Here is a 16,949-nt window from a genome sequence, read left to right as displayed (position 1 = left end):
GTACTTCCTAGTTATTTTATGGTATGGTTCCATGTGTGGTTATAAGCAGTATGATGATGGAAATTTCATTTTTTTGGTTAGCTACTGTATAACTGTTACTGTAGCTCAACTGGAAGAGCATGGTGCTAGCAGCATAGATATACATATTCTATTTACCTTATTAGCAGCTGTTCCAATGGACAGCGATAGTTGGCTCGTCCATCAGGAGCCGTTTGTCAACACATGAAAGTATACTGTCTGCAACAGCCTGGAGTCTTTTCCCGCCAACTTTCACATTATCTGATTTTCATAAACATTGGGCAACATTTTAGATGATATAAAATTCCAAATTAAACTGAATATTTGTAAAAGCTCTTATAAATAATGTTAATATAATTAGGGCAGTGGTGGATCAGCGGTTAAGGCTCTGTGTTGCTGACCAGAAGGTCAGGGGTTCAAGACACCACTGTTGGGCCCTTGAGCAAGGCCCTTGACCCTATGTGCTCCAGGGGCGCTGTATCATGGCTGACCCTGCACTCTGACCCCAGCTTAGCTGGGATATGTGAAAAAAATTATTTCACTGTATATATGCAGAAATGTATGTATAATGTGTGACAATAGATCAATTATTATTATTATTATTAATAATGTGAGCATTGCTGGAAGCTTAAAATATATTAGCTGTGGTACTAGTGATCATAAATGTAATGGGATAGATGGGTCATAAACATAAAGGAATCTAACTCCATAAGCATCTGTAATATGTTTATTCAAATCATGAATTTATTTTTTAGGCGACATAGGACATTATGTGTCCAATCTGTGTCAAACAAAATGCGCCTTGTGCATTCTGATAACGCCTTGCCTAGGGTGCTAAATGGGGTAGGACCGGCACTGTTCAAACAGCTCTCCTTTTTGACCGTTCCAAGATGGCGCTGCGGTTCATGTATTCGAGCCAGCCAAATAAAGCATTTACGTATGTATATCTATGACTAGCAATGCCAAGATCATGAGTTCGATTCCAAGGGAACACAAAACTGATACAATGTATACCTTGAATGCACTTTAAGTCACTTTGGATAAAAGTGTCTGCCAAATGCATAAATGTAAATTAAATTTTTGTAGGAGGGCGATGTTGCTGCTTCTCTCCAGATGGGAAAGCTCTGGCGGTGGGACTCAACGATGGCAGCTTTCTCATTGTTAATGCAGAGACTCTGGAGGACCTGGTGTCGTTTCATCATCGCAAAGACATCATATCAGAAATCCGCTTCTCTCCTAGTAAGTTAACACACAAGCTTGATACAATGAGATTGACTAGGGTACCCAGAATAACAGCACGACATCTGTTTAGTAAGATAGTATTAACTATTTCTGTACCTTCACATATGCTAATGTAATTAAAGAGTATTTGCACAAATGTATTACCATATTAATGAGAATGTGCTATCTGGGTCATAGTAAGTGCTCAGAATTTAATTAAGAAACACTTCTTTGCAGTAACAGGCAAGTATTTGGCCGTGGCATCAGGCGACAGCTTTGTGGATATATACAACGTGATGAACAGCAAGAGAGTCGGTGTTTGTAAAGGCTCCATGAATTATATCACCCATCTGGACTGGGACAAGAGAGGTGAGACAGATGCAAGACACAAAGGCTGTAGATCAGATAATTCAAGTGCTGTTCACACTGTCAGCATTTAACAGCAACAAAGCTACAGGAATTAGCCATGTGTCATATGGTGTTGGAAAGCTCTCAAAGAGCAGAATACAGTACAACCAGTTTATTGTTTTACTCACAGACAAAATATAGCAAGTAATATAAACAGGTGTTGCTTATAAGCCACATTTTCAGTTATATCTTCAAAACAAAATAAACAGAACATAAAATATCACATACAGTACCATTACTTAGAGGAGGGTATTCCCAATAAAATTAGTCCACACACAATGCAATAAGATGCATAGATCATGAAATAATCCACACAAAGCACAATGTGCACACAGCACATAATGTGCCATCTGTCAGCTTTTCCTGGATCAGGAAAATTATGTAGTACATTGTCCAGCATCATGGAACTCTAAACCAATCATATTAGGATTCAGATCGCTGCAACTAGAGGTGGAAGTCATCCAAATATGGGCAGAGAGGATTCTTTACTCTAATTACATATGGCCACCAGGAGATGGTGCCATGTGCATGACACAGACTCAGTGATGACTCAAATGACACAGAATGGAACTGAATGAGATCTTGTTACTCATGCCTGCATGCTTTGGAGAGAGAGAGCACACCTTTATTCATTGTTGTATTTGCATCTGTAATTAGTTTGTATGTACAATTATTATGTTTTGTTTGTTTGGAGAGGCTTTTGGTTACTTGTAGATGTTTTTGTACACAAGAATAAATTATATTTGTAATGCTATAATGTTTGATTGCTTTGTTGTCTGAACACAAAAAAAGTGCTACCAAAAAACACTAAGATATATACTATCAGAGATGGGACCAAGTCACAAATGTGCAAGTCTCAAGTAAGTCTCAAGTCTTAACCTTCAAGTCTCAAGTAAGTCCCAAGTATTTTTTTCTTGGGCAAGTCAAGTCAAGTCAAGTCACAGGCTATGTCAAGTCAAGTCCAAGTCAAGTCACAGGCTATGTCAAGTCAAGTCCAAGTCAAGTCACCTTATTATTGTAATTTTACCTGCAGAATCTGATCATAATAAAGTGAAAAGACAAGATATAAGTAACTGTCAGTAAATTACAATACTCATGTTCAGTAAAATACATCATGGAATCAAACAAAATTGTAACTTCATAAAATTATTTATTTTTCACTTCTGCCAACAGTGTTTGAAATGTTTTAAATTTTCAACATTGAGTCCATAAAACAAATAACAGCTTAACATCCAACAGACTCCTCTCTGAACACCTCCCTCTCTCTCTCTCTCAAACACAGTTACATACATTAAACTTTGTTACATTTCTCCTCTCTCTCTCACACACACTCACTCTCACACACACACTCTCTCTCTCACACACTCTCTCTCTCACACACACTCTCTCTCTCTCTCTCACACACACTCTCTCTCCCACACTCCCACACCCACACTCACTCTCACACACACTCTCTCTCCCACACCCACACTCACTCACTCTCGCGCTCACACACACACACTCACTCTCGCGCTCTCACACTCCCACACCCACACTCACTCACTCACTCACTCACACACACACTCAGAGTATATCCATTAGTCATTACCTCTTTTACAAGGTATTGCACCTTGAGGTACCAGCGCGCGTGAACGTCATGGCAACGTACAAAACAAAGTACCTCAGCGGGAAACACTTAACGTAAATGCGGCGTAACTAACGTAAATCAAGCAGGCTAGTATGCAGCATAAGCCACGAAGTGTTGGCGAAATAAAAAATTAATGGACAGATTTTTTTTTCCAGAAAACTTCTTGCACAAAATAAATTCAAGCACTTTCAAGGACCTGTATCTATGTATGTTTATTTTCAAGAACTTTCCAGGGCCTTGAATTTTATTTTTCAGATTCACAAACTTTCAAGGATTTCAAGGACCCGTGGGAACCCTGCTATTATTACATTAGCTAACTACCAACTAACCAGATAAAATTAACAAATTGACAAGCACTTACTGGGCAGAATGGCTCTTCAAATGGCGGATCGAAATTGGAGGTTGTCGTCTGGCTGTCCGCGATCTTAACGTTGCATGTCTTGCAAAGCGTTGTTCGCCTTTTGCCATCTTGATAATAATTTTTGAAGCCGAAGCGATGACCCTCGGTAACGTTACCCTCCGGCTGACATGTTGATGTGTTATCTGATCTAAGTGGGCGTGGTGTGCGTAAGGTACGAGAGGGCATGGCTGATGATAGCCTATAGTGTCGTGATCCAGTCATGACAAAACTATTCTCAGCCTGCGCTCCAGCTGGATCAACTTTATTTTTTAAAATAATGTACATATTTTATATTCAAACTGAAAACATGATGTGATTAACACTGAAGTCATTCAAGTCTTCGTGTCTCAAGTCAAGTCAAGTCCCGGGTCTTTAACTTCCAAGTCCGAGTCAAGTCTCAAGTATTTTATTTTTTGTCAAGTCAAGTCACAAGTCATAAAAATAGCGACTCGAGTCGACTCGAGTCCAAGTCACCAAGTCACAAGTCCCCATGTCTGTATATTATTAAATCAGAAATATTAGAAAAAAGGAAACTTTTTGACTTAAGTTTTTTGTAATTTTTTGCAGAAATTCCTTAGGCTGATATCATAATGTATATCATTAAAAAACATTTAAAACTAACTGTAAAATTAAAATGATACCATAAAATGATATGCTTTAAAATAAAAGGATACCAAACAATTGACCCATCTTTGTTTTGAGTTACAGAATAATCCTTTAATTTTGGGCAAGCCACTGAAACAGGAAATCTCTGAAAACACCTTCAGAGTTTAAACTTGCAAATAAACAGTGACACTAGCTAAGTCAATGGATTCCAATTTTAATTCATGTATTGATAATCGTTTGTCTTGTTCATTATATGATGCATAACACATTGCTGCAATTTATTTACAAATGCTTTCCCTTCCAGAATGGTCAATTTCAGTGGCAATAAAACTGATTTGTTGTCCAAATGGAATGACATCTTATTTTTAACAAGCTATGGACAGTTTTGCAGCCCACCAATTGCATTAGGACAGCTAGCAGTAGGAACGCCTCCTACGGCCTTGTCAGTGTGAATACCCCCTGCAGAAGTGAAATTACTACCAAATAATGATTCATGTGACATAGTAGACCCAATACTCAAGTTTGTATGAACAATCACGTTGTTACATGTGGACATTCTACATTTAAGAATAAACGTTACATCATGACCTAACCAGGAATTACTTGATAAAGCGACAATTGACATTTTGTTGAAAACTTGGTTTTTATATCTGCAGCATCATGTTGAATAGCACCTCCCACAATAAAATCTCATTGGTCCACAATCCAACTCTTCATAACTGTACATTAAATATAAGTTCTGATGGGCTTATTAATCTCATGTAAAATCGGCAACAAGAGGTTGTTTATTTTAAACTCAGTCTATATCTTCCAAATTTCATAACCGCACCCCTGTTGGACATAGCTGTAACAACAGTTGTGTGCATGCGCAACACTACTGAGACCAAAACTGTGTTCTTTCACTTATTTTTTGCAAATGTAATATTTCGCTAACCTGAGATCGCATCTGGTTAGGATTAATAATTTAAGAGATTATCAATGCATCTCAAATACTGATGTTTGACACTGAAGACTTTTTGTTTTGTTTTGTTTTGTTTTGTTAGGGAAGCTTTTGCAGGTCAACACCTCAGCGAAGGAGCAGCTATTTTTCGAGGCCCCTCGTGGAAAGAAGCAAAGCATTCCTACCACCGAGGTATGGATCCTACGCATTTCACAGTGGTACCCTGGGAGAGGGAAGGGCAAACTTAAGGGCAAGAACATGGCCCACTTTTCATTAGCTTGACTATATTTGGAGGCAGGGACTTAGGCCGTGCTTAAGGTCACCAGTAGGTTGGGACAGACGGTGAACACACCTTAATAACATAAGATTTATTAGTAGCTGGAAGGCCATCAGCATGTCTGATGTTCTGCTATTAGCAAATTGCACTGTTTCTTTAGGAGCGAATTTGGCTTTTGTCCCTATATTCCTAGAACAAGAGAGGAGTAATTTGCACTTTCTCCTAAGAACTTGAAAATTCATACTTTCAATTAAATTTGTATTGATGTGTACAATTTTCACTTTCTTTTTAACAAAAATCACTGTCCCTAATACTTCTGTCATTACCATTACACTATTTTAGAGAACAATTGAGTTTTTCCACAAAAAAAAAAAAAAAAACATTGTTTCCAAATTTCAATTTTGTAATAATGGAAATGAGAAGTGACAGTGAGTACATCTCTGCCAGGGCAGCTTAGATACAGTTTGATAATAAGAAATCTGAAATTTACAACATGATCTGAGAGTAGTTATATTTGGTGTCACCAAACTGGATAGTATTTGAATAAAAAAAAAAAAAAAAAGTTAAAAATGTAATTACAATCACATACACGAGGAATTTATTTGGGTGATAGGAGAAACAAGTGCACACAGAACATTACAGTGAGACACAGAATATAAAACATGGTAAGAGTATAAATGGACATACAAATAATAGGACATTGAATGGTGTATGTACATGTGCAAGTGGTAATGTAAAGGTAGGGGTATGACAGTTATTTAATTAAATATGTGAATTTACATATGTACATGAGATATGTATTTACATTATTGAACTATGGGGGAGTCCTGAGGCAGTTTAATTGTTCATGAGGAAAATGGCCTGAGGGTAAAAGCTGTTCTTGTGCCTGGATGTCCTGACACTCAGTGCTCTGTAGCAGCGGCCAGAGAGCAACAGTCCAAAGAGTGAGTGGGCAGTGTGTGGGGTCCAGAGTGATTCTACCTGCACATTTCTCACTCTGGAGTCTGGAGACATACAGGTCTCATACATTTTAAATTAATTAGAATTCACACTGTAATTTCCCTCAGGTGGAGAAGATTGACTGGAGCACATGGACATGTGTGCTGGGAAGTTACTGTGAGGGGATCTGGCCTGTGGTCAGTGAAGTTACTGAAGTAATGGCTGCATGTCTCAGCAATGATAAGAAGTTGCTAGCTACTGGGGATGACCTTGGATATGTCAAGCTCTTCAAGTATCCAGTCAAGGTTAGATAATATTATCTCATTTGATCAAGTGAATCTCACAAAAACCTGTTAAGAACATGTCTGGGTCATATTTTTACCCCAGAATAAAAAGAAAGAAATAATGGGGCCAACTTTATATTAGTGTTTTTAACTACTATATACTTAACCATTTGATAAAATGTACACTGGCGCCCAAAGGTTTGGAAAAATGTACAGATTTGACTGTTTTGGAAGGAAATTGGTACTTTAATTCTCCAAAATGGCATTCAACTGATCACAAAGTATAGTCAGGACAATACTGATGTAAAAAACAGCACCATCACTATTTGAAAAAAGTAATTTTTTATAAAATCTAGACAGGCCCCATTTCCAGCAGCCATCACACCAACATCTTATCCTTGAGTAATCATGCTAAATTGCTCATTTGATACTAGAAAAGTACTTGCCATTATATCAAACACAGTTGAAAGCTATTTGGTTTGTTAAATGAAACTGTGATGAGGAGGAGGGCGGGGCCGAGACGTGACTACACATGCCTGGCCCCCAATCAGGCTAATCAGCCGAGGAGAGGGATAAAGGCAGTCGGGTGTGGCAGTTCGGAAGAGAGAGAGTCACATGCAGCTGCCATGTGTGCGCATTTGTGTTTGTGATTTTTTGTTTCATTAAATATTATTTCGACTATTCAGCTGGTTCCCGCATCCTCCTTTTCTATTTTAACCCTGTTACATTGGTTCCCGCCTCCTCCTTGCCCATCTGTTACTGTTACATTGATGCCGAAACCCGGGAAGGAGGAGGGATGCACTGTCATACCCGGGGACGGAGGAGTCGCTGCTGGCCGCCTGGACGCGGAGGAATGGCCGCCATCTGCGAAGGGAGGAGGGGCTCACTGCCGGCCACCTGGAGAAGTGGAGCCGCTTCCAGGGGCGGAGGGGCTCGCTAACGGCCACCAGAACGCAGAGGGGCATTCCATCCGCCAGGGGTCGGTGGACTCGCTGCTGTCCACCCGGGGAGGAGCGGCTATTGTCCACCAGAGGGTGGAGGAGTGGTCGAGGACCAGGCAATGGCATGTCTGGGAACCAGCGAGCAATATCTCTCTCCTCTTTTTTTTCTACCCTCCCCTTGTTACTATCCCCAGCTCTAGAGAGGCAGGGAAAAACCTTCAGGCTCAGCCTGCTGGAAAGGCACCACCCCCCCACCCAGAAAGGAGTTATTCAGAAGTGTAAAATAAGCTAACATTTAATAAAAAAAAGAAATTGAGTAAAATTACACTTTGTTTTATATTAACCTGGCATTAATTAAAATAGGGTTTAAAATGGGGGTGATGGGGTTTCCAATAAACAGCTGCTAAAGGACTGAAAGTAAATAAATAACTACAAATTTGGGATAGTTCACCCAAAAATGAAACATCGGTCATTGTTTACTTACTCCTGTGCTGTTATAACCCTATTCAACTTTCTGTCTTTTTCTTAACACAAAGTGTCAATAGGCCTGCCAAACACTAAGTTCACCACATCAACGCACTTCAACCTAATAATATATACAGATTAATATTAGTATTGTTGAGTACAGGCGCAGGAATAAAAAGCAAATGTGAAACGCTCCGGGACAGAGAACAAATCTGCAGAGTTGATCCTCCTGCTTCTCTTGCAAACGAAATGCAAGAGATGCACTAAACAGTTTACAGAGAAGATAACAAACAACGGCCTATTTATGAACACTATTTATCAATCAAATACTTAATGTGCAGCGCATCAATCACAAGGGAGAGGCACACATGTGCTCAATAATGGAGAATTGAGTTTGATATTAGCAACAGCATTCTCTAATAAGATGCGCACACAGAGTGCGTTCAAAAAGCAATGCGTATACACACCGACAGACATAATAATGATTTAAAAAACACATTAAAGGACCCCATGAGGGGTAGCAAATTCAAATCTTGGGTGTGCTGAGTGAATCCAGCCAGGTCTCCTAAGCAACCAAATTGGCCCATTGCTAGGGAGGGTAGAGTCACATGGGGTAACCTCCTCGTGGTCGCGATTGGTGGTTCTCGCTCTAAAGAACAGCATGGCAACCTGGCTTAAAGTTTGTGGGTAAAACCAGAATGTTAGTGTGTATTGACTTATTGAAACATTTGTCATGAGCCTATTTGTTTATATATTTTCAAACTTAGAATAGCTTTTTACTCAAATTTGGTGAATCTTTTGTTGTCTTTAAAAAATTGCATGTCTGCAAACATTAAAACAGCAAATTATGTTTTATATGTGTACAGGGGACATTTAAGTTATTATACAGCTGCCCCACTACAAGCACACCCAGCCCCACACTTTTTTTTTATCATTTATAATTTATAATTTTGTCTTTTAATTTTCGGGGTGAAAATGTGACCTGAAAATGTTTTCATAAGAATCCTACTTCCAGTACAGTGAACAAGATGTTACTAAGATAAATTCTGGTATGAATCTCATTTAGTAAAGTTAGTTTTCCATTTAATGTTAACATTATCTTAATAGGGAAAGTATGCAAAGTTCAAACGGTACATGGCCCACAGTACCCATGTGACTAATGTGCGCTGGTCACATGACGACTCTCTGCTGGCATCTGTCGGTGGCTCTGACACCTGTTTGATGATCTGGAGTCATGAGAGTGAGGGCTGTCGAGAGGCCAGACAGTGTGACAGCGAGGAGTCAGACATCGAGAGTGAGGATGATGGAGGTAAGAAAGATAGTACAGTTATGATTCAGCTTATGAGAACAATTACTACTATCATCCACTGTAATCTATTTTTATAAAGGGCCATCTGTCATATCACAATATCTTGAATCTTTTAAAGAATAGTTGACCCAAAATGGAAAATTCTGTCACCATAGGGTACAACAGTGATGTAACTGTCGTTCCTCATGTCATGCTATACCTGTGTGAGTTATCTTACCACTTATTCTTTCCCCTTTCTCTTTTTCTCTCTTTGTTGCTCCATGTAGGGTACGACAGTGATGTAACCCGAGAGAATGAGATAATTTATGTAATCAAGGCCTTATCTACAAACATGCGACCCATGACTGGGGTCAAACCCCACTTACAACAGAAAGAGCCATCAGTAGATGAAAGGTAAGTTTGGAATGTCGCCCAATGTAGCGTCAATATTCACAGCAACACTGTGTACAATTCTATAATATTTATTATACAACTGTTAGTTCCGGTGCTATAATCTGATTGGACACATGGCATTCCAAGAGTGCTGATATTTAGTATAAAAGCATTGGGATGCTTCACTGTATCACTCCTCTTTTCTGCATTTGTGGCATTCCAGACAGGCTGTCAGTCTGTATGTTGCTTGGTGACACATAACGGTTGATCCTGCTTTGGCTTTGTTTCAAAATATTTTCATTGGTGGAGCAAAAATAGAAAAAATAACTGGCCATATGTGCCTAAAAGTTACTTATTATATTAACTTCATGTTCATAGAACTGCTGTATGAAAGCATTATCACACTGAAATTGTGCTGATAAGTGACAGTTTTAAAAGCTCTCAGATGGAGCTAAGATTTTTCTCTTTTCTTCTTACTTTACTTTTATTCTTACTCTTATTTACTTTTACATGGCTTGGCTCATGTCAAAGAAGCTGAAAATAGATTTCATTAAATACAGTATTAGAAAATATTCCCAAGAATTCTCTGTTGTACTATGCATAACTGGAATGTTATTTCAAATCGATAAATTGCTCATTTTCCTTTATTTGTGTTAACACCTCATATAAAAGTTGGATGAGTTTTTAAATAGCTTGCAAATAAATAGCATTTTTAATTGCAGTAATCCAGTCAGTGCTGTAATGTGAAGATTTGTATACTCTACAACGTAGTGTACTACTACAACTGGAATACCTTACTAAACACTAAATTGTCTTTTAAAATTGTTTTAATTTATGCAGCTCTAATCGTCTGTCACTTTTTGATATTGTAAAATTATGAACTACCACAAGACAACAGTTAATATAATAGATAACCATAGAGTGTAATTGATGGAACACTTGGGCTTTAAGTGACATGCTACCCTCATGTCTGTCTTTTCCAATTTCCCTTACTTCCGTGTCTGTCTCTGCACTGCATTCCTCTCTGTCTCCACATGAAGGCAGGGCATGGTCAGGTAAGAAGATCAATAAGTGTCACTTGTTCAGAAAGTTATAAAAGCTATTTCTCGTGCTGCCTCCTCTCATCTCTTGTGCACAATAGCCTTCATATCCATAAAACCACCTTCCACATGCTTTATCATAAAACTACCTGCCACTGAGTTATTATACTTATTTTAAGCTTGGGATGTTTTAAATGCAGGTAATGTCAGTCTTACATTAGAATAGATGCTGCAGCATTACATTGTGTTTTTCTGGCACACATTCTGTCATTGCTTTGTAGTTACTTTATTATTGATCCCCATTTCTAATCATTTGAAAAGTAATGTTGCTTCTTGAGCTACTGGGAACTTTGCTAACACTTTGCTGCCTTTGCATTCTCTCTCTCTCTCGAGACAATCAAAAGTAAAGATGTGCTGGGTAAGAAACTAAATCTGTAACTTCCCAAGCTGCAAGCTACTTAGAATTCATAGTTAAATTATGGTGAAGCTACTCATTTGAAAAAGTAGTTAGCTACATTTATCTAAAATTTAACCCCAAAACTTATAAAGCTTCTAGCAAAGCTTCTAGTCAACTGCATTGAAGCCATTTAAGAAGGCAATATAAAATTATGTAAACTATCTCTCTCTCTCTCTCTCTCTCTCTCTCTCTATATATATATATATTTATATAGATAGTTTATAGATATATATATATATATATATATATATATATATATATATGTATATGTGTGTGTGTGTGTGTGCGTGTACATACAGTTGAACTCAGAAGTTTACATACACTTAGGTTGGAGTCATTAAAACTAATTTGTTTAACCACTCCACAGATTTAATATTAGCAAACTATAGTTTATGAACTATTCGTTTAGGACATCATCTTTGTGCATGACATCTGCTTTTAATTGACTAAATCACAATTCCATTTAAGTTTACTGTGCCTTTAAGCAGCTTGGAAAATTCCAGAAAATTATGCCTAGCCTTTAGACAATTAGCCAATTAGCTTCTAATAGGAGGTGTATTGAATTGGAGGTGCAATGGTGGATGTATTTTAAGGCCTACCTTCAAACTCAGTGCCTCTTTGCTTGACATCATGGGAAAATCAAAAGAAATCAGCCAAGACCTCAGAAATTTATTTTTGGACCTTCACAAGTGTGGTTCATCATTGGGAGCAATTTCCAAATAGTATGCAAGTATAAGCAACATGGAACCACACAGCTATCGTACCACTCAGGATTCTGACGCATTCTGTCTCCTAGAGATTAACCTAGTTTTGTGCGAAAATTGCAAATCAATGCCAGAACAACAGCAAAGGACCTTGTGAAGATGCTGGAGGAAACAGGCAGACGAGTATCTATATCCACAGTAAAATAAGTCCTATATTGACATAACCTGAAAGGCTACTCAGTAAGGAAGAAGCCACTGCTCCAAAACCAGCATAAAAAAGTGCACATGGAGACAAAGATCTTCCTTTTTGAAGAAATGTCCTCTGGTCTGATGAAACAAAAAATTTAACTGTTTGGCAATAATGATCATTGTTATCTTTGAACGAAAAAGGGTGAGTATTTCAAGCCGAAGAACACCATCCCAACTGTGAAGCATGGGGGTGGCAGCATCATGTTGTGGGGGTGCTTTGCTGCAGGACGGACTGGTGCAGTTCACAAAATAGATGGAATCATGTGGAAGGAAAATTATGTGGATAATTTTCCACATAATTTGCAATATCTCAAGACATCAACCAGGAAGTTAAAGCTTGGTCACAAATAGGTCTTCCAAATGGACAGTGACCCCAAGCATACATCCAAAGTTGTGGCAAAATGGCTTAAGGACAAAGTCAAAGTATTGAGTGGCCATAACAAAGCCCTGACCTCAATCCGAATTTGTGTGCAGAACTGAAAAAGCGTGTGCGAGCAAGGAGGCCTACAAACCTGACTCAGTTACACCTGTTCTGTCTGGACGAATGGGACAAAATTCCAGCAACTTATTGTGAGAAGCTTGTGGAAGGCTACCCAAAATGTTTGACCCAAGTTAAACCATTTAAAGGCAATGCTACCAAATACTAACAAAGTGTATGTAAACTTCTGACCCACTGGGAATGTGATAAAAAAAATAAAAGTTATACTATTATTCTGACATTTCACATTCTTAAATACAGAAAATAAAGTAGTGATCCTAACTGACCTAAGACAGGGAATGTTTTCTACGACTAAATGTCAGGAATTGTGAAAAATTTGGTTTAAATTTATTTGGCTAAGGTGTATGTAAACTTCTGATTTCAGCTGTGTGTGTGTGTATATATATATACACACTCACCTAAAGGATTATTAGGAACACCATACTAATACTGTGTTTGACCCCCTTTCGCCTTCAGAACTGCCTTAATTCTACGTGGCATTGATTCAACAAGGTGCTGAAAGCATTCTTTAGAAATGTTGCCCCAACTGCATCTTGCAGTTGATGGAGATTTGTGGGATGGACATCCAGGGCACGAAGCTCCCGTTCCACCACATCCCAAAGATGCTCTATTGGGTTGAGATCTGGTGACTGTGGGGGCCATTTTAGTACAGTGAACTCATTGTCATGTTCAAGAAACCAATTTGAAATGATTCGAGCTTTGTGACATGGTGCATTATCCTGCTGGAAGTAGCCATCAGAGGATGGGTACATGGTGGCCATAAAGGGATGGACATGGTCAGAAACAATGCTCAGGTAGGCCGTGGCATTTAAACAATGCCCAATTGGCATTAAGGGGCCTAAAGTGTGCCAAGAAAACATCCCCCACACCATTACACCACCACCACCACCACCAGCCTGCACAGTGGTAACAAGGCATGATGGATCCATGTTCTCATTCTGTTTATGCCAAATTCTGACTCTACCATCTGAATGTCTCAACAGAAATCGAGACTCATCAGACCAGGCAACATTTTTCCAGTCTTCAACTGTCCAATTTTGGTGAGCTCTTGCAAATTGTAGCCTCTTTTTCCTATTTGTAGTGGAGATGAGTGGTACCCGGTGGGGTCTTCTGCTGTTGTAGCCCATCCGCCTCAAAGTTGTGCGTGTTGTGGCTTCACAAATGCTTTGCTGCATACCTCGGTTGTAACAAGTGGTTATTTCAGGCAAAGTTGCTCTTCTATCAGCTTGAATCAGTCGGCCCATTCTCCTCTGACCTCTAGCATCAACAACGCATTTTCAGCCCACAGGACTGCCGCATACTGGATGTTTTTCCCTTTTCACACCATTCTTTGTAAACCCTACAAATGGTTGTGCGTGAAAATCCCAGTAACTGAGCAGATTGTGAAATACTCAGACCGGCCCGTCTGGCACCAACAACCATGCCATGCTCAAAATTGCTTAAATCACCTTTCTTTCCCATTCTGACATTCAGTTTGGAGTTCAGGAGATTGTCTTGACCAGGACCACACCCCTAAATGCATTGAATCAACTGCCATGTGATTGGTTGATTAGATAATTGCATTAATGAGAAATTGAACAGGTGTTCCTAATAATCCTTTAGGTGAGTGTATATATATATATATATATATATATATATATATATATATATATATATATATATATACATACATTATTAGTGCTGTCAGTTGATTAATCCTTCCATAGGATGAAGATAGAAATGCACAAAATAGCACCAATTAAAGTAACATAAAACGTTTCCCAAAGTCTTAGTGGGAGTTTGACTAATTTAAAGAACTAGTAGGTTGCATTTTCATTGCAATGGGCATTAAATCTCTTAAAATCCACAATAGTATTCAGCCGGTAGACTGTTGCTATCCGCTTTTTTACAGCAATCGTGAAGCTGCAGTCATGATTCCTGGCAAGGCGTCAGTGCCAGCTGGCAATGAAAAGCGCTTGCAGACAAAAATGTCTCATTCTGCATTTTAGTGCTAGTTAAGACTTGGCCTGCTTCTGTTTGAATTCAAATGCGCCTTAGTTAGGCTGACAAATACTTGATTTCTTGAATACTTGAAATTCCATCTAGGCTTGTTTTTTACAACAAATAGCATAAATAGTTCCATTCACCCATCATTTTATCACTGACATGGAACGCTGCTGTATGTGTGTTTGTGGTTTGTTTAACGCCAGTGTAATGACTTCGGGTGGACACATTGCAAAAGTTCCGCCCTTCCAACCAGTGTTTATACTGGTTTATGTTGTATTAACGGTACATCTGTTAATAGCAATTAACAGAAATTAACACTTTAAAGTTTTTTTAATTAATCAAAATCTTGATTAGTTAATTTTATGCTAAATACAACTAAAACATTTAATAAAACTGGATCGAAAATGTGAACAGCAGCGTTTAACAAAATACGCAAAATGCCACAGTTGAGCTTCTGTGCAGAGACTCAAATCGGTTTTAACTTGTTCTTTCAAACTAACTGATTCACTTAAACGAAGGCTCTCCAGTGCTGCACATGAAAGAGACAGGACATTTAAGGAGAGCACGTTTGATTATTGCTGGATTTTAAGGATGTTTGAACAATACAACAAAAATAACAGCAATATATCGCTTTTTCACGTTACACCACTTCTCTTTGGAAAAAGTTGCTAGTTTCTGGAAAAGTTAAAGTGTTTTGAAAACAGCTGTAATATTGTTAGGATACTGAAAAATTTAGTTACATATGTAGCATTGCTACTTTTAGTTAGTTACACCCCAACTCTGTTAAAGACATTATCTTATTGAGTGAGCTAGTTTTAGACATACAGCTTCTCTCGCTTAACCCTCTCTCAGCTCTGTGGACCATTTATGTGTTGTTTTAGACCACATACTGTAAAGCCAACATGATTGTGGTTGTCATGTAGAACATTATAAGAGGTTGATATTGTATTTTGTGTTCTTAGTTTCCCTGTGTTGTGTTTCCATGTTAAATGGATCACTTTGGGGAACTGGTTACATTGAGACCACAGTTCTAATGTTCTCTCTCTCTCTCTCTCTCTCTCTCTCTCTCTCTCTCTCTGTGTTAATGCTGTCTTTAAAGGGGCTCCAGGTAAGACTAGACCTGTCATTCACTCCATTGGATATTTTATTTTTTTAAACTAAATTATAGTTTATTGATTCAAAAAAGTTTTACACAGACTTTTATCATCGGTCAGAAACTATCCCATATTGAGCTGACTCTGTAACTTTCGACTTAGTATTAAGTGACATGTTTTGAAATGAAACAGAACAGCACACCAGATGTCTGGTCATCTTTGCACCCTTTCACTGAGTGATGTAATTGTAATACTGATGTAAGTCTGATTAAGAGGGGGGTGTTTTTGCTTGTTTGGGAGCAGACCCCCAGTGAGCAGGGCTCCACCAATGCCAGAGAAACTACAGACCAACAACGTGGGCAAGAAAAAGAGACCCATTGAGGTGAGTGATCACAATACACATAACATTTTGTTTGTGGAATATACAGTAGGTATATTAAAATTCTATTCAAACATCAATCCAGTATTACTATCCTATCCAATCCTATCCTATCCCATCCTACCCTACACTACCCTACCCCACACTACCCTATCCAATCGCTTCCTATCCCATCCCATTTCTTCCCATCCTTTCCTTTCCTGTCCGGTCCTGTCCTGTCCTTTCCCTTCACTTCCCTTCACTTCCCTGTCCTTTACCATTATATCCCTGTACCATCCTCTCCTTTCCTATCCTGTTCTGTCCTGTCCCATCCTACATCCCGTTCCTTTCCATCCTATCCTTTAAAGTAGTGTTTCCCAATCTTGTTCTAGGAGCCCCACAACCAGGACTTGACAGTCACACCCGCCCACCTGCCTAATGCGGGTAGAAATCGGCAGTGACGAGTAACTCTGTCACTCTTACTAGCCACATTGGCAGGTTGTCGAAGTCGAATTAAATTGTATTCATCCCACATTCAACGCTTTATAAGCGCTTAATATGCATATTAAATAGATTAGGGCAAATCTATAAGACTTTGTTTTTATTATTAATGATTATTCTGTTATCATTCACTCATCTTTATCTTGATCCAAACCCATAGGACTTTCTTTCTTCAATAATTGGAAATTTTTCTATTTTTCTATTTTCTATTTATGTAAAAAGTTGCAATGGAATTGAATGGGACTTAGTTTAAT

General features: G+C 38.6%; 1 protein-coding gene across 4 annotated transcripts in view; it reads left to right on the top strand.

Moving 5' to 3' along the window:
• The window catches only part of LOC127657359 (echinoderm microtubule-associated protein-like 5), a 167,683-nt gene that overhangs the window by 122,832 nt on the left and 27,902 nt on the right, over positions 1 to 16,949 (top strand). For 2 of the 4 annotated variants that reach the window (XM_052146108.1, XM_052146105.1), the window contains exons 22-28: positions 1,105 to 1,257; positions 1,477 to 1,608; positions 5,324 to 5,412; positions 6,565 to 6,741; positions 9,234 to 9,435; positions 9,702 to 9,828; positions 16,140 to 16,218. In XM_052146108.1, the coding sequence (XP_052002068.1) occupies positions 1,105 to 1,257; positions 1,477 to 1,608; positions 5,324 to 5,412; positions 6,565 to 6,741; positions 9,234 to 9,435; positions 9,702 to 9,828; positions 16,140 to 16,218 (959 nt within the window). Of the gene's footprint in view, positions 1 to 1,104; positions 1,258 to 1,476; positions 1,609 to 5,323; positions 5,413 to 6,564; positions 6,742 to 9,233; positions 9,436 to 9,701; positions 9,829 to 10,847; positions 10,863 to 15,841; positions 15,851 to 16,139; positions 16,219 to 16,949 lie in introns of all 4 variants that reach the window. The other 2 variants (XM_052146107.1, XM_052146106.1) reach the window with 2 other exon arrangements.

Source organism: Xyrauchen texanus, chromosome 16 (genome assembly GCF_025860055.1).
Source record: "Xyrauchen texanus isolate HMW12.3.18 chromosome 16, RBS_HiC_50CHRs, whole genome shotgun sequence".
Classification (NCBI taxonomy): domain Eukaryota; kingdom Metazoa; phylum Chordata; class Actinopteri; order Cypriniformes; family Catostomidae; genus Xyrauchen; species Xyrauchen texanus.
This window is presented reverse-complemented; position numbering and strand designations above follow the sequence as displayed.